The 26679-nt window shown below is 31.0% G+C and overlaps 6 protein-coding genes across 9 annotated transcripts in view; 4 read left to right on the top strand and 2 right to left on the bottom strand.

The window, feature by feature from the left end:
- Nucleotides 1–1293: 1293 nt before the first annotated feature.
- LOC106776919 (60S ribosomal protein L13-1) lies at nt 1294–3526 on the bottom strand. The gene is made up of 5 exons (XM_014664393.2): nt 3417–3526; nt 2609–2729; nt 2373–2506; nt 1870–2028; nt 1294–1744 (listed from the first exon to the last, which is right to left on the bottom strand). Exons 2-5 carry the CDS (start codon nt 2715–2717, stop codon nt 1523–1525), a joined length of 624 nt encoding a protein of 207 aa, XP_014519879.1. The 5' UTR covers nt 2718–2729; nt 3417–3526; the 3' UTR covers nt 1294–1522.
- Nucleotides 3527–10390: 6864 nt separating this feature from the next.
- Nucleotides 10391–13064, top strand: LOC106778075 (probable polyamine transporter At1g31830). Of its 2 annotated transcripts, XM_014665968.2 has the most exons (3): nt 10391–10620; nt 10994–11091; nt 11314–13064. In XM_014665968.2, exon 3 carries the CDS (start codon nt 11359–11361, stop codon nt 12769–12771), a length of 1413 nt encoding a protein of 470 aa, XP_014521454.1. In that variant the 5' UTR covers nt 10391–10620; nt 10994–11091; nt 11314–11358; the 3' UTR covers nt 12772–13064. The 2 variants fall into 2 exon arrangements, with proteins under 2 accessions (XP_014521454.1, XP_014521453.1); XM_014665967.2 differs by lacking the exon at nt 10994–11091 and having other exon boundaries at nt 10392–10620.
- Nucleotides 13065–15217: 2153 nt separating this feature from the next.
- LOC106776712 lies at nt 15218–22132 on the top strand. 3 transcript variants are annotated; one of them, XM_022775809.1, is made up of 5 exons: nt 15218–15558; nt 16033–16128; nt 16199–16247; nt 16400–16537; nt 22023–22132. In XM_022775809.1, exons 1-4 carry the CDS (start codon nt 15244–15246, stop codon nt 16486–16488), a joined length of 549 nt encoding a protein of 182 aa, XP_022631530.1. In that variant the 5' UTR covers nt 15218–15243; the 3' UTR covers nt 16489–16537; nt 22023–22132. The 3 variants fall into 3 exon arrangements, with proteins under 3 accessions (XP_022631530.1, XP_022631531.1, XP_014519675.1); XM_022775810.1 differs by lacking the exon at nt 22023–22132 and adding an exon at nt 17209–17301; XM_014664189.2 differs by lacking the exon at nt 22023–22132 and having other exon boundaries at nt 16400–16732.
- LOC106777292 lies at nt 19354–20605 on the bottom strand. The gene has a single exon (XM_014664864.2). It carries the CDS (start codon nt 20411–20413, stop codon nt 19658–19660), a length of 756 nt encoding a protein of 251 aa, XP_014520350.1. The 5' UTR covers nt 20414–20605; the 3' UTR covers nt 19354–19657.
- Nucleotides 22133–24041: 1909 nt separating the features above from the next.
- LOC106776943 (ankyrin-3) lies at nt 24042–26075 on the top strand. Its single transcript, XM_014664424.2, has 2 exons — nt 24042–24290; nt 25294–26075. Exons 1-2 carry the CDS (start codon nt 24154–24156, stop codon nt 25904–25906), a joined length of 750 nt encoding a protein of 249 aa, XP_014519910.1. The 5' UTR covers nt 24042–24153; the 3' UTR covers nt 25907–26075.
- Nucleotides 26076–26172: 97 nt separating this feature from the next.
- Nucleotides 26173–26679, top strand: part of LOC106776711 (putative disease resistance protein RGA4) — a 4522-nt gene continuing 4015 nt past the window's right edge. The window contains exons 1-2 of the mRNA XM_022775697.1: nt 26173–26182; nt 26290–26309. Of these exons, the coding sequence (XP_022631418.1) occupies nt 26173–26182; nt 26290–26309 (30 nt within the window). The remainder of the gene's footprint in view (nt 26183–26289; nt 26310–26679) is intronic.

The following is a 26679-nucleotide window of genomic DNA, read 5'->3' as shown; positions in this document are numbered from 1 at the left end:
TGGTAATATGGTAAGAAGTGGTATCTTTCTTTTTTGTGGCATCACTCAAAGGACTTAAACCGTTAGACCTCTCAAGAAACCAATTATCTGGATCAATTCCTAATGTTCTCGAGACTATTTCTTTGATAGAATACTTCAATGTGTCATATAACATGTTGTCATAAAGGTTCTGAAACTAAAACACAAGGGATCTCACTAGAGTTTCCTTGTTGAATGCAATTCACTGAGAATTATTAGACATAAAAATCCGGTTCAGACATAGAATATCTCTTCATAAATTTCTTTGAAAGACTGATGACATTTTCATTCTCAGTTCTCAATACATAATTACCCGAAAAATTTCCTTCAAAATTAATAATATTTTCCTCCTTTAAAATTAAGAATAAGACGAAGTGGTTTTCTTTTCAAAATTATTAATATTACAAACTCAATTAAATTTCATCAAACTAATTTAACACTAATATATTAACTAAATTATGTAATTTATATATTAACTAAATTATATATCATATATATTAACTAAATTATATAACATATATATTAACTAAATTATATATATATATATATATATATATATATATATATATATATATTAAAATTTGTACTTATAAATTAAAAAATTATTTTATTTTTAATATATACGAGTCCTCTAACTATATTTAAAATAAAAAAAGTTACTTCCTCATAAAACAAAATTGCAAGTACTCAAAATTAAATTTTTTTACAGCATCTTTGAAAAGTTAATTAAAAAGATCCTTATTATTTATCAATGGCTTTAGAGTCATTGTAATAATTCTCGGTTTCAAAAACTACAAAATAATTCAATTCGTTGAAAAAATATAAACTAAATTCAAAATATAAAAAAATTTAACCGGTACTTCAAAAAGGATAACAAATGTTAATTTCACGAGTCCATATTAATATTGTAATATGCCTCCAGTTTTAACGGGATAAAAGGGTAATTTATATTTCTATTCTATTATCCCACACCATTACAATTGTTCTAAAATATATTTAGGCCATAAAATATTAATGCCGCTAAAGACTAAACAATTGCAAACAGATATAAAGGATATTCTCTTATTTATGACCACGAGGTTATCTTAAGAAAAATGAAAAAGCAGTCAATAAGACACCAATCTCCACCATGATGATGACCATAAGGTTAATAGATCTTGTTAAGACACCAGTTTACTGTATACGGAATTAAAAATTGCTAAAAATCATCTAAAGAATTTTTTTATGCATCCCAATATAAAAATTTCTTTTCAATTCTTCAAGTTCTCCCATCAGTTAGTAAATAACAATGCGAAGAGCAATTAGAAACATTCTCAACAAAAATAGATACTGCCCGATAATCCAGACAATAAAAGGTTTATAGGTAAACCAACAAAATAAAAATAGGTGAAGAGATCATGTTTTCGACTGAACATGTTCTTAATAAAACTATTCTCGAGCAAAAATTGTCTTGCAACAACTATCATATGAAAGGACTACAAACTTAGGACTTACAAAAAGATCATCACTTTTTGTCTTCCTTCTCTGCCTCAGCAGCCTTCTTCAGTCTAGCACCGTAATGGCGCTTGTTTGTGCGCTCAAGTCTTAGCTTGTAATAAGCTTTGAATGCCTTCATTTCATCCGTGACCTTCACAAGTTCAACAGACGGCTTCTCCCTAGCAATAGGTAAGTATGAACCCTGTACTTGTGTTGCATTTGCAAGTTCTTCCGAAGTAGAATCGCCAGCCTGCAAAACATTAACAGAATGCAAAGGGTCAAACACTTCTTTTAGATCCTCGGCAGAAATGATGACATCAAACACGAAGGAAATGCCCACACAATAAAAAACGGATAATTCAACATTTGTACTACCTTGACCTTGCGTGCCCTTCTTGGGAATACAACCAATTTGGCCTTATATGTTTTCAGCCTCTGCACATTGGCTTGCAGACTTTCCAAAGAACGGTTCTTGCGGCGGTGGTCAACAGAGATTCCAATTGTTGGAGCAAGCTTTTTGGGAATACCAGCAGCCTATAACATACAGAAAATACATTACATAAAGAGATATACTTAAAAAGAAGAACTCATCGTTTTTTACACACTTACATTTTAGAAATAAAGGCTTAACAAAACTTTAAGATGATTTTATCTTGTGTCAACTTCTAGCTAACAAGAGGAAAATTTGAAATAAAAATCCCGAGGAATAAGCATACTCTCAAAAACTTTTTCTAATAAAATAACTCCGTAAAATTTGTTCATGGTTCAGTATGAATAAAATAAAACGGGTAACAAATTTCAATTTAAAAGAATGATAATTACAAATAGTGGATGCTAATCAATGAATATTAGACAAAAATAGGATATACAAGTTTTACCTTCAGCTCTTCAAGAGAAAATCCTCTGCCAGCTCTAACTTTCATATTGTATTTCAAAGTTTGACCATGTACAATAGGTCTAAGGGGTCCTGCAGTGGGTCTGGGGAAAATCTTCACAGCTTTCTTCTGACGAGCTGAACAATGCAACGGTATCAAATTGTTAGAAATTTATTGCAACCAACAATTATTAAAGCTAGATAGAAGTTCGAAAAAGAAGAAGGAACTATGCCAATTACCCAATCGTCTTCTAGTCTTCCGTGCTGGCTGATTAAACCATGTCTTCACATAGTTTTGCCAATGCTTGCGGAAGTGTCCGCTGGGGATGACATTGTTATGCTTAACCATAGCTTACCTTACCTATAAAAGCCATCATCAACAATAAATAATTTGTTTGGTCAAAGGGTGACCATAGTAGATAAATGACAAACCACAATCATTATACGTATATAGATAAACACCATAAGAAATATAGTATCAAAAAATAAAAATAAGTACTATGCAGAGAAACTAAAAAGGAATTCATGTATAATAGACCATCATCCTTTCATATGTTAACAAACTTGCTAAATAATTTTGTTCAAGAAACAGTAATTGAACAGATAAGATGGAAAGTGTTCTCCGGCGATGGTTTATTCTTATAAAACATGGGATAGTCTAGCTACCTGAGTACAAGCGCTGTTCTCAGACAAACATTTTTTGGAGAGTGAGATTAGCCACAGAACTCAAGAGGCTAATCTTACCCAACGTACATACATATATGTTAGTACAATCATAATCAAACAGAGCAGGAAATAAAAATCAGAGTCATAGTAAAAAAAAATACAACAATAGCTCAAAAATATAAATCAAAACCAAAATCCAGAGATCTCGAAACATCAGAAACTATTATAACTCAAAGGCTAATTCAATCCCAAACACTACGCGAATCCATAAAAGACTAAACGAAAACATGAGAACGTCTAATTTTCAGAAGCAAACAATGCCACCGAACGTAACAGCGAAATGAAGCTCTAACAAGAGAAATGCAGTTGGCGAAAGAGTTACCTGAGGCTCCTTCACGCACGGAAACTGCTATGCTGAATGACGGAGACGGAGGCAGAATTAGGGTTTGTGTTGTTTTTAAAGTAGTCTATGACACACAACACCTAGGTTTTATTACTTTTTGGGCCCGTTAATGTTAATGGATCGATAAAGATTGGGCTATAGAATTATTAACCCCAACAATGCAATCTCTACAAACCCAATAAAAAAAAAAAACAGCATGTTCTATATTGTCGTCGTTATAATTTAGTAAAGATATCATTATTACTATATTATTTATGTGTTTAGATTTCTTCGGTTTTTACATTTATGTTAAAATAAATATTGAGATCTTAAACAAAAATTAAGACAGAAATCTTTTCAAATACATATTATCAATTTTTTATTTGTTTTCTAACTTTTAAATTATTAAAAAAAATTAGTCATTATAGCATTTCACCCAATTCCAAATTACGACAGAAACTATGGCTTTAGTGGATACTGGATTAGGAATTAAATTTATATCTGTAAATTCCTGACGAGGTTGAGGTTTTGGAGGTAATGTTTATGTCATTAAAATGTTAATATATATTAGCAACTTTTTATTTAATAAGGCTGTATTTAGCAATTTTGGAATATTAATTCAATAATGTTGAAATAAATTAAAAAATAATAATATTTAATTTCTAATTTTTTTGAGTTTTACAATTATTTATCAGAGATTTAAATAATCCTAAAATTTCGCTGTCGAAAAACTAATAATTTTAACAAAGCAAGGAAATTAAAAAAAAAAAAAAACTTAAACACAAAATTTTATCTTTTATTTTAGAAATAGTATTTATGATATAATCAATCATTATATTAATTAATTATCGATGTTTTAATTCCGAGTGTCTTGACAGCAAATACTAACTCAATCATTCAAAGGTCTAAAAGGAATGCATATTTTAAAAAATGAGAGATGTTGATATAAAATTCTATTATTTCTTATGAATAGTTTAGATTGCTATAACATGTTTTGAGTTGCAAGAGGGAGAGCATCTTCATGGCCATGTGATTCAATGGTTTTGCTTGTGTTTGAAGTGAAAAACAAATTATCGATATATATAATTTTAATTACAAGAAAATCATGTCCTAATGACGAATAGTAATAATAAAAACTTTTTAATAACTTTAATTATGATAAAAAAATTATAGATAAAATAGTTGTTCATAAATTTTACTGATAAAAAATAAAATTTGTTAGTAGTTATCCATTATCTCAAATTCATTTATAAATATTTGTTAGTAATTATATATGAATTTTGATTATTAATAAATCTACGTATAAATATTTGGATTGAATTTTCTTTTTTTTCTTCGTTTTTCTTTTTCATCATCTCTTTGTTTTTCTCTTTTCTTTCTAATCATATATCCTTAGTTGTAATTATCTTTTTCGCATTTATTATTATTGTTTTTATTTCTTTTTTCTTTTCTTTTTTCTTCTCATCTTTTTCGTGTTTCTTTTCCTCTTTTATCATCGTGATGTCAATGTTATTTTTATGTCTCTTTTTTATTAACAGAATCAATAATCACATACATTATTAACATGAATATATGTTAATTAATAATACAAATATTTTAATTTACTAACAAATTTTATTAATAAATTTTATCAATAAATTAATTAGTAATAAATTTATTTTCGTCAAAAGAAAAAATTGTTGATAATTATAAAAATTATCTGTGTTTTAAAATTTAACATATCAAATTAATTTTTAGATGAGAGAAACAAACAAACGAGTATCACAAGTTGACTCTAATATAAACATATTAAAATTATTTTAAGTAACTTTTAAGGGATAAAATAAAGTAAAGTACTTATCTATCGATAAAAATCATAGTAAAATCCCTTTAAAATGTTTACAGAACTTCGAATCATTGACTAATATAAAAAGATATTAAAAGAAATAAAAAAGAAAATTTGAGAAATGTAAAACAATTAACATAAATTATTAAGAATAGAAAATAACTCGTTGAAAAAACCAATATAAATACAAGACAATCTTTCTTTACGATTTCCACATTCAGGATTATACAATATAGTGAATTGGATTGAAGTAATAAAAAAAAGTTAAACATGTTTTTGTCTCTTAATATTTCATGAAAATTGAAATTAGTCCATTTTTAAAATCTTAGACTAATTTTATCTCTCAGTGGAAATTTAATTTTTTTAACTAAATTTTATTAAGTTTATTTAAGGTTTCAAACTTTTTTTTTCAACTAACAGACAAAATTTATCAAAAGTGTAAACAACTTAAATATTATTATGAAATGTGTTTGAAAGGACAATTAAATTTAACAAAATATGATTAAAAAAAACTAAATCTACTCATTTTTAAAGTTGAGAGACTAAATTAGATCAAAATTTTAAAGAGAGATAAATTCCAATTTTCAATTAAAGTTAAAGAAAAAAAAACATTTTTAACTAGTAAAAAAGTGCAGCTTTGAATAAATAAAAAGTTGTAATTTAAGTCATGCTCTGCCATAAATAAATAAAGGTTTAATACCTATTTTGGTCCCTCTTTTCGGCGGATTTATTCAGAGTGATCCTCTCTTTTTTTAAAAGTTCACTAAAATTCTACTTTTTGCAAAAACTGTACAAGTTAGTCCTTTTTGCTAACGGCGTTAATTCTGCTAACAGCAGAGCTGCCCAGCTGACAAATATTTGATGAGGTGTAACGTTTTGATTGTGCTGACACTGTTATATGTTAAAAAAATTATTAATTGTGGCATAGAATTTAATAAAATTAGGGTTAAAATAAAAATTGAAATTGAGGTAATTTGGGGTAATTAAGTAAATTGATTTTGGTCATTTGCCAATTTTACCCAAATTTGCGATTGCAATTGGGATTTTCTGGGCAATTGGGATTAGGATTCATCAAGCACCTTCAATCCACTTTTGCAAAATTAACTTTTTTTCGTATATTCCAACAGAATTGTGTTCCAATGGGAGAGCTTTGCAAAAAGTGGAACTCTATGTGTAATTCAATCCAAAAGCAACCTTATCCTTCAGACAAAACACTCATACTATCCTCGGTATCACCCTCTTCCTCAACCTGAGGTTTCTCATACGAACAACAACATTCTAATTTGCACCAAACCCATCATGAGTGGCAAGTGGGTTCACCCAAAGACTCATTGAACAACCATCATTTCTGGATCTCAAGCAATGGATGCAACAACCCCAATGAACCAGCTTTGCGAGTGTACATTCCAGAGAGCAAGGACACCACAAAGCAACCGTTCTCATCTCCCAACCCTAACTCCGCTTCTTCCAGTGACATCATGGAAGTGGAGCACGTGAGTAGGTTCAAAGAGTTAAACTCGAAGAACTTGAAAACACTTTACAATGCTTTGGAGAAAAAGGTGTCGTGGCAGAAGGATATAATACCGGAAATTGCGAACACCATTTTGGTTTCAAAAGGGCTATGGAGAGAGGGAGAGTTACGGATTCAAAATGGTGAAGAGATTGCACTTTGTGACGCAATCATCATTCTGAGCTGTGAAAGTTTCAGTTCAAGATCAAGAACTTGTTATCCTTCGATCAAACAAAAATCGATGTCTGAGGAAGAAAAGAATGGTGACATTGGCACTTTGGAGGAGACAAGCCCTTGTGTTTCTTTGGATTTGAATATATCCATTGATGATGAGAACGAGGTTGAGGATCGATCAGTGGATGAAATTGGGCTTCTTGAATCCCTAGACAGAAAGATGCTTGATGAAGATTACTAGATTGAAGATTCTTGATGAAACCTAATCCCAATTGCCCAAAAAATCCTAATCGCAATTGTAAATTTGGGTAAAATTTGCATCTGACCAAAATCAGTTTACCTAATTACCCCAAATTACCCCAATTTCAATTTTTATTTTAACCCTAATTTTATTAAATTTCACGTCACAATTAATAATTTTTTTTAACACAAAACAGTGCCAGCACAATCAAAACGTTACACCTCATCAAATATTTGCCAGCTGAACAGCTCTGCCGTTAGCAGAATTAACGCCGTTAGCAAAAAAAACTAACTTGCACAGTTTTTGCAAAAAGTAAGACTTTAGTGAACTTTTTAAAAAAGAGATGATCACTTTGAGAAAACTCCCCCAAAAAAGAGAGCAAAATAGATATTAAACCATAAATAAACAGGGAAAGAAGGAGATTTCTCATTGAGTTACCTTGTATGTATAATTAGAAAAAAAGCACCGCGAAGGTAAAAAGGTAAGTTTTTTAGGTTTTTTTATTTTTTTATTTTATTCAACGGAACATTTTTATGCATTTGTTTATTAACTTTTTACCCTCTTTATAAATTATTTCTGTAATTTATTATTTAATCTAACTAGATTGTCATCTACAGTACGGAATTCTCATAATGTAGTGACGTCCATTAAGAAAAAAAAAAGATTTTTTAATAATTTATGAAGAAAATATAACTCGTTATACACTTTGCACACCATTAACAAATAAGGAATCAATTTGTAATAAGAAAAATCTTCAGGTTAACCCTTTTTTTTTTACGAGAATCAATTTGATTACACAGAACGAACATTAATAATGAATAAATTACGTTGGATTTTATTGAACTTAAGATACAATAAGAAAGTTAAAAATTAAGATATGTTTTGACTTTGAGAATGATGTAGAAATATTTATATTATTCTATGATAGTTTATTCTTGAAGTTGTGTATGTATTTAATGTATGATTAAAGTTGATATAAGTTGATATATGTTGGTATTTAATGTGAAAGTAAAGTGACATATGTGTATGGTTTCAAAGTTCTGAAAGTAAGTTTCAAGATGGAACTTCTTGGTGGTGGTTCCAAGTATCATTAGTATGAATGCAGGAAGCTCAGTCTTGGGGGTTATCCTGACATTCTAATGGTCTTCGATTCTTAAGTAGAGAAGATTGACATATTTGGTGAGAGTAGCAGGAGGTCTTGATATTGGGTGTTTTCACTGTGATTCAAGGCGTGGAACAAACTAATCTTGTGATGGGTGAAACCCGTTGACAATGACTTTACAAAGCAGTAAAGGTCACCATAAGTGCACGACTCGCCATAGCTCGTCATTCATACTAAATTCTGACAATCTAGTCTAGGTCCTTCCATGTTAAGATGTTTGATTTAATTTTAGGTGTTATATGATTCATGTATGAAATGTTTAACTGTAACATGAACAACTTTGTAATACTATCTTACACGTTTCTTCGTGTTTTGTGGTATGGTCTTGTACATTGTGTGTCTTGACTATGATCATCCAGTAGGTATGAAAAGAAGGTGATGAGATATTTGTGGAATAGGTGTTGGAAGGAGGGATAACAAACATTTAGTCTTCTTTAGATCAATTTTATGTGTATAATTTTGTTTAATTGGTTTGTATATAAAATTTCTTTTATGATTACTTAGATGACTACTTAGATACGGTAAATAATTTTATATTTTTGTTTGTTGACTAATTTGTTTTATTAAAAATGTAATAATTTTTCTACAATATTTATATGTTTTTTACAGTATTTATATTATATTTTGGAATATTTATAAATAAAGTTACAAAAAGTGTTTATATATATATATATATATATTTATATATATATATATATATATATATATAAAGATATTTACATATAATAAAATAAGAGTTATAACATAATTTTTCGGATTGGAGATGAACTTATAATTTGATTAGTTATTCATTTTGGAGTTATTTATTGTTTTCAATTTTAAACTGTATAGAAAACGTTTAAAATATGTTTTGATAAACTGTTTTACAAGATGTTTAATTAAATAAAAAATAATCTTTTTATAACGTAAAGCAAAAGAAAGATGTCCACTTTTTATAAATTATTACTTTTTCTCTGTATTTCTAAAAATCAATTTTGATCAAATATTATGTTCAAATGATGCCTTAGAAATTATATAAGGTTTCTTATTTTTGGGAAGTTTTTCATTTTGATCCCGTCTTATTCGAATATTTAATTGAGTTTCTATAAGTGCTAATTTCAATCAATTAAGCCCGTTAAATTTAGTTAACGAGATTAATTTTTTTCACAGCTGGGAGGATGACCTGTTAATTTCTATAAACGTTACCTATTTAGAGTTGGAATGTGGCATGAATGGAGTCCCATAAGTGTTAATTTCAATCAATTTCAACTCTAATTCATGCCATATTTCAACTCTAAATCCCCGTTTACAGAAATTCAGCTGTGTAAAAAAGTTAACCCGTTAACTAAATTTAACGATAGAAATTTAATTGATTGAAATTAATACTTATAGGGACTCAACGGGATCAAAATGAGAAAACTTCCCAAAAATAGGGACAACTAAATGATTTAAACTATTATATAACTAGTAATGGTTTTAAATTATAATTAACTATAATTCATTAAGTAATTACAATTTTTAAATTTTTTATTAATTAATAAATATCTAGGTTATAGAAGTAATCGTCACTAAGTGAGTGATAATTACGATTTGACCCCTCTTTTAAGAAAATTAAATTAACTGCTTTTAAAATAGAGGACAAATTAAATTCCATAAATATGCTTAATGAAAAAAAAAAAGAAATTAAACACAGAACAAAGATAGATTTTAACTGGGTTGTTAAGATTAAAATACACTGATTGATGGGTCCCACGATCATCATTATGGGTTAATTTAATTTAATAAAAAACAGTATTTTTTGTGATTATTGTGTCCTACTCTTATTATACTAATTCACGTTATTCATGCATGTTCGTATTTAAAACTACACTTGAAGCTTTTTTGTTTTCTCTATTTTTTAAATTAAATGATCATTTTAAATACTATAATTTTTTTTAATAGACTTAAATATGATTTTATCAAAAAACAATTTCTGTAATTTCTTAATTAGTGTGGTCTAGTAAAAAAAAATCTTAAATTTAACATTAATTTGAATCATCAGATAACAAACTGGAACCATTGAATAAACTAAAACCGATCCAGTTCATTTGGATGTCGGCGTAACTCAGTTCTTAGGAAATAACAATTCAAAAACCTTATACGCCTTTCTACACACAAAAGATGTTCACTGTATAAAGATTCTCGATCCCTTCTTTTTCTTCTCTAGTTCGCTTTCTATTTCTTGTGTTGTGAGTGTGCACGCATGGTCGACGCTGGATTCCACGATGGTGAATGTTATCTTCTCCACCATGAAGGGATAGCGCGTCATTCATGGTTCGTTCATTAACCATTTTCCTTTTGTCCTTCTGTAGTTGCCGTTTATTTCGATCGGGTCTCATAATTTGGTTTTCGAAGCTTTTCACGAATGGGTTTATTCCTAGGATGTGTCGCTTGTTGTTCCTGTTTTTCTTTTATTTTCTGAGGTCGGTGTTCCAAGATCTGTTCCCAGCACTCCCCTTTTGATGTTGCGTGTTTTGTTTGGAGTTTAAATGCTTGAAATTTATATTAGCCCAGTTGACCCATCTTCGTAATATTTTATCCTTTCACTTCACTGCGTGGTTTGGTGGGTTTTTGGTTCTGTTGGTGGATGTTGGGATTTCTGCGGCAGCATTGACGAAACCGGTTAACTTTTTGTGACTTTTGTTAGATAACTGGAGTCTTAAAAGCACTTGATTGTGGTTATGGTGTTGTTTCAAAACTGTGCATTTGCCCCATATATGATCTTTTAAGAAAAAGAGTTTCAAGGTAATCTCCGAGTCACTCTCTTTATTTAACACAGTATCCACTTTTGGTGTTGCTGAATCTTATTAAAACATTTGAAAATTGGTTTACCTCACTTTTTATTTAATTAGCTTGACTTCAATACATTTTATTCAGTAGTAATGATTATGCTAAAAAGAGTGAATCAGACTGTTGCCACACACCTCAACTTCTGATTTTGTGATTCTTGAAAAAATATGAGTGCAGAAATTAAGGATAGCGGCTGCTAATAGACAACAAGCTTCCATTGAAATGGGGGAGTTCTCCCAGGACGATTATGTAGCTGTCAGTGAATCAACTTCCACCAGGGCAAATCACTCAAGTAAAGTTTCACTTCTTCCTCTTGTATTTCTCATCTTCTATGAGGTTTCAGGGGGGCCTTTTGGGGTTGAGGATACTGTGCAGGCAGCTGGTCCTCTGCTAGCCCTCCTTGGATTCTTGCTTTTCCCATTTATATGGAGTGTTCCTGAAGCTTTGATCACGGCGGAGATGGGTACCATGTTCCCTGAAAACGGTGGTTATGTGGTTTGGGTTTCCTCTGCTCTGGGTCCCTATTGGGGGTTTCAGCAAGGTTGGATGAAATGGCTGAGTGGGGTGATAGACAATGCTTTATACCCAGTTCTATTTCTTGACTATCTGAAGTCAGCAGTCCCAGCTGTAGGTGGAGGATTGCCTAGAGTTGCTGCAACATGGGCTCTGACTATTGTGCTCACTTACTTGAACTATAGGGGTATGGTCATTGTGGGATGGGTTGCTGTTTGTTTAGGGGTTTTCTCACTCCTCCCTTTTGTGGTTATGGGATTCTTGTCAATTCCCGATCTAGAGCCTTCAAGATGGGCTGTGGCAAACCTCAATGATGTTGATTGGAATTTGTATCTGAACACTCTATTTTGGAATCTTAACTACTGGGATTCCATAAGCACTCTTGCTGGAGAAGTGGAAAATCCAAAGAAAACTCTTCCAAGGGCTTTGTTTTACGCTGTGATTCTAGTAGTTTTAGGGTACTTCTTTCCTCTCCTAATAGGTACTGGTGCGGTTCCCCTCAACCGTGATCTTTGGTCGGATGGCTACTTCTCAGATGTTGCTATGATCATAGGAGGGGCATGGTTGAGATGGTGGCTTCAGGCTGCCGCCGCCATGTCAAATATGGGAATGTTTGTTGCTGAAATGAGCAGTGATTCTTTCCAGCTACTGGGGATGGCTGAGAGAGGAATGTTGCCTGAGTTCTTCACCAAGAGGTCTCGCTACGGAACACCTCTAATAGGAATACTCTTTTCAGCATCAGGTGTGATTATACTGTCATGGATGAGCTTTCAAGAAATTGTAGCTGCTGAAAATTTCTTGTATTGTTTTGGGATGATTCTGGAGTTTATTGCATTCATTCTGTTAAGGATCAAACACCCCAATGCATCTCGCCCTTACAAGATAGCAGGGGGAACAGCAGGAGCAATTTTGCTCTGTATCCCTCCCACAATACTGATTGGTGTTGTGTTGTATTTCTCCTCCCTTAAAGTAATGTTTGTAAGCCTCATCGCTATTGCAATAGGCCTTGTGTTGCAGCCTTGCCTCAAATATGTGGAGAAAAAGAGATGGATGAAGTTTTCCCACAGTTCCGAGCTCCCTGATCTTGGCAATCTGGATGAGAATCGCTCTTTGGTGTATTAATCTTAATCTGTCTTGTTTCTATATTGTGAAGAAGATTTGCTCTTCAGGGTCTTCAAAGAAACTAGTTAAGTTCAAACCATGAGAGACAACTTTGTATCCAACACCTTTGGTAATTTATCTGGTTGTCTATGATTTTAGTTTGATCCAATAGATTGATGAGGTGGTAGTTAGAAACTTAGAAGCTATAATATAGAATTTCTTTGGAAAATCAGTTATTTGTTTATAAGAAAACTCTGTTATCATTTGAAGAGGGAGAAAAATAAGATTGAGACGTTTTTCTTCTTTAATTTTAAGTTGTTTGGTAGAGAAGCTACGTCATGAATCCATTCCTTTACATTTTTTAGATTGATTGTTAGGTGTGCTTTTGTAAAAATCTTGTAACAGTAATAGTATTTTTATTGAAGAATTTATTACACCTATTTGCACTTTTTTAATTATTATTAGACATGCTAATACGAGGATAGTATGGTCCTCTCTCATTTAATTAGAATCCAGGAAAGGATAATTAAGTTAGAGAAACAAAATTAAATAAACTTAGAACGTCTATAATGCAGCTATTTATTTGTGTTATTTAATTTTAATAAATTGATCGATAAAAAAAATAAAAAAATTCTGGATGCTCATTGAGGGTATTTTTTGTGCAAGCCAGTTCTCAAAAAAAAGCTTTCTGGAGTAAAAAACAAAAGGCCTTCGTAGATTTTTTCTTTTCCGGTACAAAATATTTTTTTTTTCTAATTGCCTGTCCCAAATACATGCTTAACCAATCAATGTTTGGTTTTCGTGGAAAAACTAATTAATTTTTTTTGAACTTGTTTAATAAGAAAAAACAAACATTTTTTATTTTGTATAAAATTAAAAGAGAAACTTATTCAAAATAACATAAATATTTCAAGTAAAAAATGGATATATGTTCTTTTATATAAAAACGTAAAATCATGATGTGCTCCTATTATCATACTTTATTATCCACCAATTAAAAAAAAATTATACAATGGATTAAAAATATTATTTTCTTCATCTCTTTAATATTTATTTATTTTTATACTGTTAACTATTATGTAAGAAATATACTTGTGAAAAGTAATTAATTGTAAAGCTTATCCCTAAAAAGAGTATGGTTTATTAAAAAAACCACTTTTTAACTCATGTGGTAACTTTTAGTTTAAAAAAAAATAAAAAAATGTGAAAGAAATGGTCTCGATTTAACTCAATTCAAAGTAAACCTAACTTAACATCTCAACTAAAATATGACTCAGCTTGGTTTAATATGGTTTTAACTCTACATAACCATTTCGATTAAATTAAGTTTAAATTAACTTTACTTTTCTTAATATGAACTTAACATGACTAAGCTTGATGTTGACCTAAATTGAGTATAGTGACTTGGACTTAATGAATAACCTATTTGTTTTCTTTTTGGACAATGATATTTTAGTAACTATTTTTTAACAATTTTTTGACAACAGGGCACATGTCACTATTTTATTGGTATGTTTGAATTTATTATAAAATAAATATTTGAAACGATCCATCACAAATTATCACAGATACATTGTTAAAAAGTTGTCGAAAAAGACTTGTTAAAGAGATTTTTTTTTTCTTCCAAGTACCATTGTCTTTATAAAGCTTTTATCCATTACAGAGGTGTCATCAGTGTCTTTCGAAAAAATATATTCGAAATTGTTTTGGTGTATCATAGAAAGTAAGATGCATTTACATGAAGAAATTTTATGGAATATATAAAATGAACTCCTACTTAACTTGAATCTGAACTCGCATAGATGGGTCTATGAATTAATCCTAACTTTTTTATTACCATCTTAATTAAACGAATTTGTTCTTATGTGTATTTTCTTGTCTCAAACTTAACACTGCTAACAAGATCAAATTAATTGGTTTACTTGTTTATTAATTAAAGAAAGTGAGAAGATGACTCTCTCAAAATTATCTTTTCATCACATCATCATATGACTCGTTATGTTTTTCATTGTTTTTCTTCTTATCAAATAGAGTAATAATATGATGATATACATCTATATCATTTGATATATATTATAAAAATAAAATAGTCATAAAAAAAAATAAGATTTTGTATTTTTTTATAAATAAAAAAATTAAAAGAAAAAATAGTAAAAAAATATATGTATTTCAAAAAATATCATTTATATATCAAATAAGTCATTGCCCAATTTTTATTTCATTTAACATAAGATCCTAATTGAAGCATTTCAATATTATATGAAAACGCGGCTATTTAACTTTCAGTAATAAAAATTTAAATTTGCAAAGTAGTATAAGAAATAGTTTAACAATTTTGATTTAAATTATTTAATGCCTTTTCTAGTCACCTCGAATTTAAAAAATCACTTCAAAACAAAAAAAAAAAAGAAAAATAATAAACTTCAAAATTTAAATACTGGCGCAAAGTTAACCGCTTAATGTCAAAATCAATCTGAAACTGTGTCTATAGAGATGAAGAAGACGGGAAAGAAAACCAAATCAACGGTGGCAGATCTTCTGAAAACACCGTCGCCGGTGGCTTCACCGGAGGCGGATTCTCCTGCGATTTTCACGAGGACAGCTTCCACCTCCAAGCGAGCGAAGAAAGTTACTCTGGCCACCAGCTCATCTCCACCTCGCAGTCACAGAGCTCCGAGCAACATCTCCGACCTCAGAAACTTCACCTCTTCCGGCGTCGACGATCTCAAGCGTCGCATCGATTACTCTCACTCCGAGTTCCTCAAGGATCTCGAGGCATCTAACTCACGTCTCCACAAACGCTTCAAGGTTTATTTTCTAGAGTTCTCCTTCACTTTCTTACAAACGGCATAACATCGCATTTCTGAGATCCCTTTAGAGAAGGCGCTACGAATTTCTTGAACTGTCAATTAACAAATTCTCCCGTGGTTGATCGGGAAACAAATGAAACAGAAAATGTGTTAAGCAACCGAAAGAATTCAAGGACTAGAAAATGTGAAAAGTGAATTTGGATTCTGAGATTTAATTCAAACAGATTGTTATGGAGTATTTGCGTAATTACCTCTGTTTTTGTTTTGTTTGATTTCAATAGCCAGCACATTGCCTCTAGTTTAGGAGAAAATTGAAACAGCACAAGTGGAAAAGGAAATCTCAAGATTAGCCCTGTATGGTTATATTCGATCCACATTAGGAAACCTGAGAGTCGCTAATTAATTTTAATCGTAGTAAAATTTTGGATTACTTATTAATAATCACTTATTTGTTTCTATTTTGAAAATTTAGATGCAGACTCAAGCATACCAGCAAGTAATGGATGAAGCAGAGAAGGAATACAAAAAGGTTTCTGAACGGATAACGGAAAGCCGAGATGCAATGAAGGTGTCGTTTCCTTCACTGTCGCTTTAAACTATCGTTTGGAAACATTGTAAGAGTCTAATGGTTTTTTCAGGCTTCTTACGAAGAATTCATGCTGGACGCACAGGCTAGCGCATCTCGTGGTATGCATAGTAGTACAATCAATTCCAAAAAGGCTTTTATTCTCATTCATCACAACAATTTGAGATGTTGTTTTGTTCAACATTTTTGTATTTAAATGTCGATTTTGCGGAACTTCATTAGTCAGATAGTGATTTTTATTTCAAAATTTCAGCATGCAAAACTTCTATCGTTGAGCTTTCGCAGTCGTTTGAGAAGGCTATTGACTCTCTTCGAAAACGCTATGGAGTTTCATCAAATTAACCATTTAACTTGGTGGATGCTTCTTCAGTTGCCCACTGATTGATTTAAGGTAAACTTCTACTCTTGGACGTCTTTCATGGTCTATGGGATTGCGAACTGCTCGCTCCGTATTCATTCTTCTAGCGTTTAAGCCACAAATGACAATTTCCTTGAATGATTTTATGTATGTTCTGTTGACAATTGAAATATTCACAGGGTTAGCATTTATCACAAATTGTTTTAAGAATGGAAGAGGAGCAAGCAATCGTCCCCTACTAAACTTATTGCAACGTAAAAGTAAACGAGACACATAACATGCCAAATTAAATAACTAAACACAACCTAAATGAAACGAATAATAGCTAATAGTTGAGATTAATTAAATAATAAATAATCATTTTTTTCTTTTGTTTTGTGGTTTCATTTATTGGATTTGTTTCATTTCAATTGTGAAACTTTGCGGTTAAACAATACCTAGAAGGGTAATTATCCTGAAATATGAAACTTGTGAAAGTTTATGAAAAATGCAGCAATGCAAAAAAAAAAGTAGCATTCTTATTGAAATCAGATTTTAATATATGTTCTGAGGTTGCCGTCCAATTATTTCTAGTTTATTAAATTTTGCAGTTTTTCTATAAATTTTGGTTGTGGGTGATGGATTTATGCAATAAAAGTCTACTCCTTCATACAAAAACCGATAAAATAGTTGATCCATTATTAAAGCCTGGTACAAAATTGTAGATAATTCCACTGGTCACAGTGGCAAGAATTGGACAACAAGCCTCGACCTGTACAACTTTTCGGCATAGAATAGTATACGGTGTTGACATAGAGCAATAAAGAGAGAAAACAATCCTATGTAAAAAATTGTAAATCACTTTAAGCATGTGGTGAATATATGTATGGTATATTGTAAAGACCAATATGCATATAGTGATTGTTCTAGCTGCTTAATGTCAATTTTGTCAATTAGAAAATTCTTCTAGTCACCACTTCACGTCAATTAGCAAGTTTTGAAATAAATAAAAAATATTTGAATTCACATATATCAAGAGATATTAGTTATGTTAAATTTAATTAAATCACTAATATCTTTCCTAAAGTATCCTTGTTATTAATTATGTATAGATAACTGACAGAGATGAATATATATATTAATTAAAATTAGTGTTTAAGAAAAATATAAAAAATAAATAAAAATTAAAATGTATGTTTTCTTGAGTTAGATCATAGTCCAGGTATATGTTTTCGGAGGACGAAATCTGAAGAATTTGATACCAATGAGTTACGAGAAAAAGTCATATATAAGATGAAGATATATTTTTTAACTTGAAACCTTTAAAAATTAGATTTTTATATATTCATGTTAGACATCTCTATTGAATACAAGATTTTTAGCTCTTCTTGAATTCTTAAGATGTCATAGAAATAAGCGGAGACATTGTAGAAGATGAAGCATCTCTCCTTAGGTGTACTTTGATTTGTTGATGGAGAGATCTTTGGAGAGAAGTTGTGTAAGAAGAGTGAGATCTGGTGAAGAAGGGCTTGAGGAAAGAATGCTTAAGGATGAGGGGATGTGATTTGGGTGAAGTATCGTTTTGGGAAGACTAAAAATTGGTGAGGGAGACATTTGGGTAGAGGATCAATGCTTATAATTTCCATCATGAATGATCTACAGTCTAAAGTTAGAAATTGATCAAATTAGTGTTATAAGGAAATGGACAAGTTCCATTTTGGATTCTGGAGGACGATATTCACCGTGGGAAAGGTTGGAGGATACTCTCCCGCGGCCTGCACATTAGGTTTTCATTGTTTGAGATATGTTTAGACATCAGTTTACATTTTTATGAAGAAAGTTAAATGTTGACGAAAAAAATTGAAACATTGACATAAACTTGAGTTTGCATCCCTCTCAAGCGGTTCTTGAATTTGCAATTAATACCGTTTTGCAAAGTTTTACGAGTCACGGTCGTTGATAATTGAATTAGGATGTGGACAATTATGGCTTTGATGCTAGTAAATTTGCCAGAGCAGACAAGTTCTGTTTATAGATTCCCTACACTACAGAGAACTCTTTGGCATAACTCATCAGTAATTGCGGCCATCTTAGGGCGCGCAAGCTAAGCCTCTACACCCAGTTGAATAATATCGTTATAGTAATGCATTAAATGTTTAAACTTTATGTATAAGTGGTCTTGAACGGTTGGTTAACAGAAATGAAGAAGACAAGCCATTCGTATTTGAGTATAAGATATAAGTGCTGGATATAAGATAAAAGTGCCTTTTATTATCTCTTCTATTCAGAATGTATTTTTTTTTTCACAGAAAAAATTCCGAAAACTTTAGAAACTACTACTGTTCTAATTATATATGCAAAAGTATACAGAGAATTGATATGATTAAATATAATTTATCTCCTCATTATGTGACGGACGACGTTTTAGTTGAGTATTTATTGGTGGTCCTTTTTCTTAGAGTTTGATTTTATTAATTTTATTGTGTAAATAATTAATAGACATGATTGAATAACTCACTTTCCTTATTAGTATGTGTTAGTTGAATATCTATTGGGGGGTTGGCGTGTGATTATAGTTAATTTGTTGTGTAAGTAATCAAATTTTTATTGAAAACTTCTTGTGACAAAATTGCCTTAATAAATATGCTAAGCGAAATCGTACACATAGTTTAGTGTGCTAGTTCTAGTAGCTAGTGGTAGATTAAGTTGCTAATATATGCCAATCTTATCCCATAAAATTAAGAGCGTTTTATTGCATGGTTGGGACCCAATGTATTTTCTTACATCAATATAAATTTGAACTGACATAGGCTCTTATTTGTAATTATTATTGAATTTATTGACACACACTATGTATTAAAACTAAAAAATAAAGAAAAAAATGTTGCAAGTATTTTGAGTAAAAATAATATTTTTTAAATATATGTTTGAGTTAATAAATTCTTCTCCATCATAACTAATATTACGAAGTGGTTTATACCCCCACCGTCACCAAAGCAATTGCACAGTGCTATAAGCTAAATGGCAAAACTACACCTTGATTATCACCACTCAACCATTCCACTCCACTAAAGATGAAAAAGAAAAAAGAAAAAGAAAATCAAATGTATCAAAAAAGGAAAGAATGGCCACCCTAGCACAGAAAACCAAAAAAAAAAAGAGGTAGAAAACCAATCAGAAACGGTGTTGACGAGTTCCCCCTTTTTTGCGAAAGACAACCTCAGTGTCTAACCCAAAGCCATCGACGCTGCGAACGTGAACCAAAGCGGAGTGGTTGAAGAGTTCGACGAGGGGCTGGATGCTGTAGAGGTCGTTAGCGGAGTACTTATCGGCGCGCCTGGACAGCGCCACGTGGAGAACGCACACCCCCTCAGGCTTCAACGTGCGTTCGATCTCCGCCACGAACCGCTCCGGGTACAGCGCGTGGTCGAACACGTTGGAGAACTCGAAATCAAAGGTGTCGTTGTTGAAGGGTTGGTTGTGAAAGTCACCCTTCACAACAAGAGGTGGGTAAGGAACCAAATCCATTCCTATCGAGTCAAGCACTCCGATTCGCCGCAACGCTTCCACCTCTTGCCCCACTCGCGCTCCGATGCACAACGCCTTCGACGTGTTTTGGAGAAGCTTTTTCTCTTTAAGCTCCTCGAAGAACCGCGCAAAGACGGGAATCTTGCGGTCCCAGTCGCGGGTTGTCCATATTTTTCGGAGCCTGGGGTTGAGGGTCTTGTTAAGCTGGCGCTGTATGTAGGTTTCGTAGGAGGAGTAACCGGGTCGGATTCTGAGGTCTTTGTTTGTTACAGGATTATGAAAGGGTTGTTGCTGTGGGAATAATAGGTAGAGGAAGATGAATGGGAGAGAGAGGAAGAGGGAGACGAGGAAGCACCTTAGGATGAATGTTTTTGTGAGCGTGATTTTCATGACCGCATGCATATGATATCTCTCATCATCTCATAGAGAAACCGATCGTGTTCCTGGTTTTGCTATGTTTGGAAATTCCGAACGTAGCTTCTGCATTGTTTTGGCTTTTGTGGTTTATCGCATGGGAGGGAGATGTAGGAGGTGTGTGATATGAAGGAAATAAAAGAGGTTGGGACAACTGGCTGGGGACCCATGAAAATTTCTGGAAACTTAATCCCAACAGAAAAGAGATAAGAAAACGAGATTTAAGTAAATATTTTAAAAAATAATATATAAATTGAATAATTTAAAATTAGTTGGAATGAAAATTCTCTTACGGCGTTTATAATTACGAAGTGACATAGAGGGAGGCACGCGTGGCGCGTAGAGCGCATGCAGTGAGTAAGGTGGCACCGTTTCTTCTGTTGCTTTTGTATGTTTTTGTTAAATTTTGTTTTTTTAAGTCTTTATGGAGGTAATATTATTATTTTGGTGCAATTGTTTTTTAAAAAATTATTAAAATGGATAAATTCTTAAAAAATTATAAAATTGAGCAAGTCAGGATAACATTATACGACTTTACAACGAAGTACCAAAATGATACGGTGAATAGTCTAATTAATGATATAATTTTAGTTCAAAATACTTTTAAAATTAAAATTGTCTCAACGTGACACCACTTTAATTCAAAGTATTTTGAATTAAGGTTGTATCATTGTTATATAATTTTTATCAAAATAGAGTTATACTACTTGAACATGATTTTAATTTAAAAATACTTTATTTAAAGTATTGTTAAACTAATATAAGTTGTAAATTTTTATAATGTTTTTAAGAATTTGTAAAAGAAAATTGCCACCGTGGTGCTTTTGTCCAATAAGACAGAGCAGTATACATATAACGGGTAGATGGAAAAGAGAAAATGAAAGAATTAAATAATTAGAGTACTGATATGGGTCCAATCTTGGGCTCGAGAAAGCCATGATTATAGGGTGAGTTTGGAGAAACAGTAGGAAAAAAGTGAGAGTAAAATGAATTGATATAGATGATCGCGCTTCATTCACGCAAGGCTAATGAATGATAGTAAAATAGATTTATTCATTCTTTCATCATCTCTGCTTTCAAATTAAAGATATCATAATAAGGTAACCGTCCCATTTAAGTAATAAAAAATGAAAAAGTTTGCAAATAAAATGGTTAGACGGCATCACGCGACATTATCAAATCCCAATACATTTCTATCAAACACTTTGTCTGCTTCCAGAATCGACCTCATTGGATTATAACATTTACAATGTGTTCATTTGGGGTGATTGAAGGTGATTGGGGAAGAGTGATTGAGTGGATTTGAGGGTAATTTTTTTTTGTTTATTTGAGTGAATTTAGAGGTAAACGAGAGTGAATTTTGAAATAAAATTTGTGAGAATTGGTGTAGGATTTAGTTTATATGACAAATTAAAAAAATTTACTTCAAAATTCACTCTTGTTTATCTCCAAATTCACTCAAATAAACAACAAAAAATATTATCCTCAAATCCATTCAATCACTCTCCCCAATCACCTCCGATCACCCCAAGTGAACACACTCTTACATTTGATTTGATTAACGTTTGCTTTGGATTGCGTTCTGATTCCAACGTAGGTTTTGTATCTGACTTACGATGAATGAGAGGTCTAACACCGGATCACTGTCGCAGCAACTCCAAGCCAAGTGAAAGTAAAGCTATTGTATCCAGAATTTTTTTATAATAGGTAAAAATGATTTTTTATGATTGATATTATGGTGTTATAATTATAGGAGTTATAAAAAATTTATATTTTTACGACACTATAAAAATCTGTCATTTAGAGACTGTGAAAACATGTCATAAGTTAAATTTATTATAATATTTAAATTAATAATATTTATAATAAGTTTAATATACTATTATGACATATTTTCAAAAACTACTCATTAATTTATTTTGATACATTTTAATTATCTGTCATAATAAATCATAATATATTATTATTTGAAAATTTATCATAATAAATAAATTTTTCTTTTTAGATTTATTTAGTTTTATCATTTTTCGTCCATTTAATTTATTTGTAAATCTCAAAATTTTCATATAATCATACCATATAATTTTCAAACAAATCCATTCATTACACAATCCTTCACGGATTTGTTTATCTCTGTGAGATAGAACTTTACTCAATAGCTTATAATTGTGATTTCTAAAGTAATTTTAAAGTGATGATATTCTTATAGTGCTTTTATTATAATGAGTGATTTTTTATTATCATATCAACCATCTTCCCACACCATCTCTCTTCTCTTCCTTCCAAAAAATTTACAATACAAATCTTTACTTTGAGTTAGTAAGGCTAAATTAGTCAATTAAGTTGATTTGTAAACTATTTCTTTTTATCAGACCTGAAACCTGTTATATTTTTTACTTGTGTCCTAACTTTTTAAAATGTTATACATTGATAAACTCTTTTTAAGAACTTTTAGTAGAGAAAAAAAATATTTTTATAAATTAAAATATATATATATATATATATATATATATATATATATATATATATATATATATATAAAAGATAATTTATAAAGGTTATATTTCATATAATTTTTTTATTTTTTATTTTAAAATTTTATCTATAAACTAATTTGAACTTTCACGGATAAATTCATTTAACTCGTTATTATTATTTTTCTCATCTAAATATTTTTAAAAAAGTCTCTTCTTTTTCCCAGTGATCATAAAATTATATACTACGACATTTTTTTAGCTTAATGACCCATACATTTATTTTTTGGTACATATCGGGTCCTACTTAAAAATTAAAAAAAAATAATGTGAACAAACTAAATAAATTCAACGTAATAAAAAAAGGAAAATATTTTTTCAATAATTTTTTCTTTAACAACGTTGTAAAAACGTGTATATATATACATATATGTATATATATATATATATGTTTTGTGATTAATCAATTTAAATTTTTTTTTAAAATAAAGTAGTGATAGATATGTGATTTATTATTAAAAAATTGTTAATATATCGTAATTTTAAAATAATTTAAAAAAAAAGTCATTTACGATGGATAAACTAGAAAATATGTCTTTCGTTCTTCTCCAAAAATGCCTTTAATAGATAGAAGTTGTGAATGGTCATAAAAGTTCACTAACTTACAAAGTAATTGACATTATTATTTAACCATTATTAAAACTAAGAAGATCATTTTTCATTTATAACTTTTAACTTAAACCATTTATCAAAATATTTTCCCAATTCCCTTGTATTATAATATTATTTTTTTTCTCTTGTTTTTCAAATACTTTGTAAGGAGCCCAAATAATTTATATGACCTATTACAAAGTGAGATACTAGTTATTATGACTCTTGCAAAGAAAAAAAAATATTTTTCCCACATAATGTTTTACATAATTATAATTATTATTGTTATTGTTATTATTTTTTATTTTTTATTTCTTTTTTGAAAAATTACAAAATTTATATTTTTAAGACTATTTTAATCTTATTAAATATGTTAAATAAATGTTAATTTATGTCATAATAACTCGCTAGCAACGAAATCCTACCTAAACAAGAAAATAATCGTAATTAAAAAAAAAAAAATCTAATAACAAGGATTTCATTGAAAACTTTTAAATTTTTGAAGACACCAGGAGAAGACAGAAAATAGAGAAGGGTTGCGGAAGCAGTGTTAAAAATTCAGAATTCACGTAACAAGGGTTTTTGGTGGCGAAAAAGGAGCAGATGGGTAATCCACGGAGATCGAAGACGGCGGACGACCTTCATTCCGCGGCGAGGTCTGGGGATCTCATCGCCGTTCAGTCAATTTTGGCTTCAAATCCTTTGGCCGTTAATTCCAGAGATAAGCATTCCAGAACACCGTATCCTCTTCATTCTCGTCTTATGTTGTTCAATTCGTTAGTTAATTCGATTGCAAAGTGAGCGCAACGCGACAGGAACCCTAATAATTAGTTTTCTACAATGTATTGTTGCTGTTCTAGATAACAATACTCTCATTTGATGCTGAATACTTTTCTGTCCTTCTAGTTTTCTCTACACAACACAGTAGCTGACATAAAAAAATTATATTGGCTGGTTGTTTCAATTATATGATTTGTTGTAGCATTTGTTTCATTCATATGCACTGCATATTTTGCTCTCCTGTTTTAACCATCCGTTTTGAACATCATTATCACCCCTGTTGTTGAACAAAACTTAGGTCCAGCTTTTAAGGGATTTTAGTAGTCTGATCAGAAATTCACTTTAGTAGCCTATGCTGATTTTCATGCAAACCTTTACTATATAAATTACTGTGGAAAACTTCAATTGTGACTGGAGAACGACACTACAAAATTTTGTCTGTCATGACTATAATGATGCTGAAGATGCTATTACACGTTCCTGAGTACAGGATTTTTCATGTAAGAAAACAGTGACGTTGTTTGTTTAATCTGATCCTATGTTGGTGCCATTATATCTATCCATTTTATAGGCAGAATTGAAACAGAAATTTATGTGGGTGAAATAGTAACTAGTGGCTTTACTTCCTTCCCATTTTAAATTATATTCTAAAGCAATGTCATGCTAATTAAATACTAAATTTTCATCTTACTTTGGTTAATTGTTTTCAAAACATGTATTCTGGGAACCAAAAACTAAAATAATTAGATGTTTTTTCACCCTCTTCTTCAGTTTTATGGTTAACTCAAAGGAGTGAGTCATTTGGAGTGGTATTGTATGTGGTTAGACATGAGCTTGGTATGATTTTTTTTTTTTTTTTTTTTTTTTAAATAGGAATCAACTATACACCTAGGTTCTTCTTTGGAATTCTTATTTGCGTTGCCCTGTGACTTTGTTTCTTTGACTATCAACTTTGGGCAATAGTCTACATTTAGCAGCATTTTCTGGTCAAGCAGAGGTAGTCACTTATCTCTGCAAGCACAAGGCTGATGCTGGTGCTTCTGCCATGGATGACATGGCTGCAATACACTTTGCTTCACAGAAGGGACATTTAGAAGTTGTTCGAGCTCTACTCTCAGCTGGGGCCTCTCTCAAAGCATCTACCCGCAAAGGCATGACTTCATTACACTATGCTGTTCAAGGTTCCCATCTGGAGCTCGTTAAGTATTTGGCCAAGAAAGGAGCAAACCTTGCTGCCCAGACAAAGGCAGGAAAGACCCCTTTGGATCTTGCTAACAATGGAGAAATCCGATCCTTTCTGGAGGAATTTGAGAAGTTAGCAAAGAATGGAGAATTGGGAAAGAAAGATAAAGATAAAGCTGAAGAATTTGATCCCAAGACATCTGAATTGGGATCGGAAGGTGATTTGAATGCCGAGCCTCCTAATGCTGCTCTTGATGAAGAAAAGAATGCAAGAGAAAAGAGAAAGGGTAATGAAGACGACACAAGAGTAGAGTCATCACAACCAAAAAAAGCGAGAGTTAAGTTAAGCCATCTCCAAAGTTCAGATGATACCCAAGAAGAAGAGAACATGTAGGTTGGTATAGGCACAGTAGAGCTTACATTTTGTTATTGTAATATAGTTAATTGTATCTGATTTGGAATCCGTTTGTTGGGTTACTAGACCAGACTATCTGTAGAGTATTGATGAGAACTTACTCTGGATTAATACAATTTTATCTTGATAGATTAGATTATCCTATTCAGTTTTCACTTGCCATTTCGCATTTTAGCTGATAATTTGGCTGTCAAACTGATATGCGACCGTAGAAGTTAGCCTCTGTTCTACTAAACTGGTTCAACATGTGTTTTTGTATAATAAATTAGTGAATGAAACATATAATATATGTGTATGAAACGATCTAATCTAACACATTACATGCTTAAGCTTTAATTAATAAATCTTGTATTTCCTTACAGGGTGTTTTATATTTACGGCAGTATAAAAGTTGTATTCAAGTGAGGAGGGGGTTTACAATAGAAAATATGATTGGAGGTTATAATAAATTATTGGGGTTTACAATAGAAAATATGATTCGCAATAAATAACTATAGTTATTTGTAAAGTATGATAAAAGAATATATATGTTATGAAGTCTTTTTAACTGTAGATAACTTTCACTTTTTGACAACAATTTATTTAAATACACACTTTATTTTTAACTGTAATGAAGCTACTTTTCTTTTCTGATTGCCAGCATAAAGATGCATCATTTTAAGGGGTATAATCTCTAAAGGGTATAATCTGGACGGGAAGTAAGAAAAGGTATAGAATGTTGCATTGCTTGGAAGATTGATTTGGGATCTTTT

This window comes from Vigna radiata, chromosome 11 (genome assembly GCF_000741045.1).
Source record: "Vigna radiata var. radiata cultivar VC1973A chromosome 11, Vradiata_ver6, whole genome shotgun sequence".
NCBI classification, from domain to species: Eukaryota; Viridiplantae; Streptophyta; class Magnoliopsida; order Fabales; family Fabaceae; genus Vigna; species Vigna radiata.
This window is presented reverse-complemented; position numbering and strand designations above follow the sequence as displayed.

Bases quoted from the DNA above. Each gene is read 5' to 3' on its own strand.
- LOC106776919 (XM_014664393.2), bottom strand. From the start codon at position 2,717: ATGGTTAAGCATAACAATGTCATCCCCAGCGGACACTTCCGCAAGCAT. The intron at 2,507-2,608 runs GTAATTGGCATA...TGCATTGTTCAG, and splicing joins GAAGACTAGAAGACGATTGG to CTCGTCAGAAGAAAGCTGTG. The intron at 1,745-1,869 runs GTAGTACAAATG...AATGTTTTGCAG, and splicing joins GAAGGGCACGCAAGGTCAAG to GCTGGCGATTCTACTTCGGA.
- LOC106776712 (XM_022775809.1), top strand. From the start codon at position 15,244: ATGAAGAAGACGGGAAAGAAAACCAAATCAACGGTGGCAGATCTTCTG. The intron at 16,129-16,198 runs GTGTCGTTTCCT...TGGTTTTTTCAG, and splicing joins AAAGCCGAGATGCAATGAAG to GCTTCTTACGAAGAATTCAT. The intron at 16,248-16,399 runs GTATGCATAGTA...TCAAAATTTCAG, and splicing joins ACAGGCTAGCGCATCTCGTG to CATGCAAAACTTCTATCGTT.
- LOC106777292 (XM_014664864.2), bottom strand. From the start codon at position 20,413: ATGCATGCGGTCATGAAAATCACGCTCACAAAAACATTCATCCTAAGG.
- LOC106776943 (XM_014664424.2), top strand. From the start codon at position 24,154: ATGGGTAATCCACGGAGATCGAAGACGGCGGACGACCTTCATTCCGCG. The intron at 24,291-25,293 runs GTATCCTCTTCA...TTTGGGCAATAG, and splicing joins GATAAGCATTCCAGAACACC to TCTACATTTAGCAGCATTTT.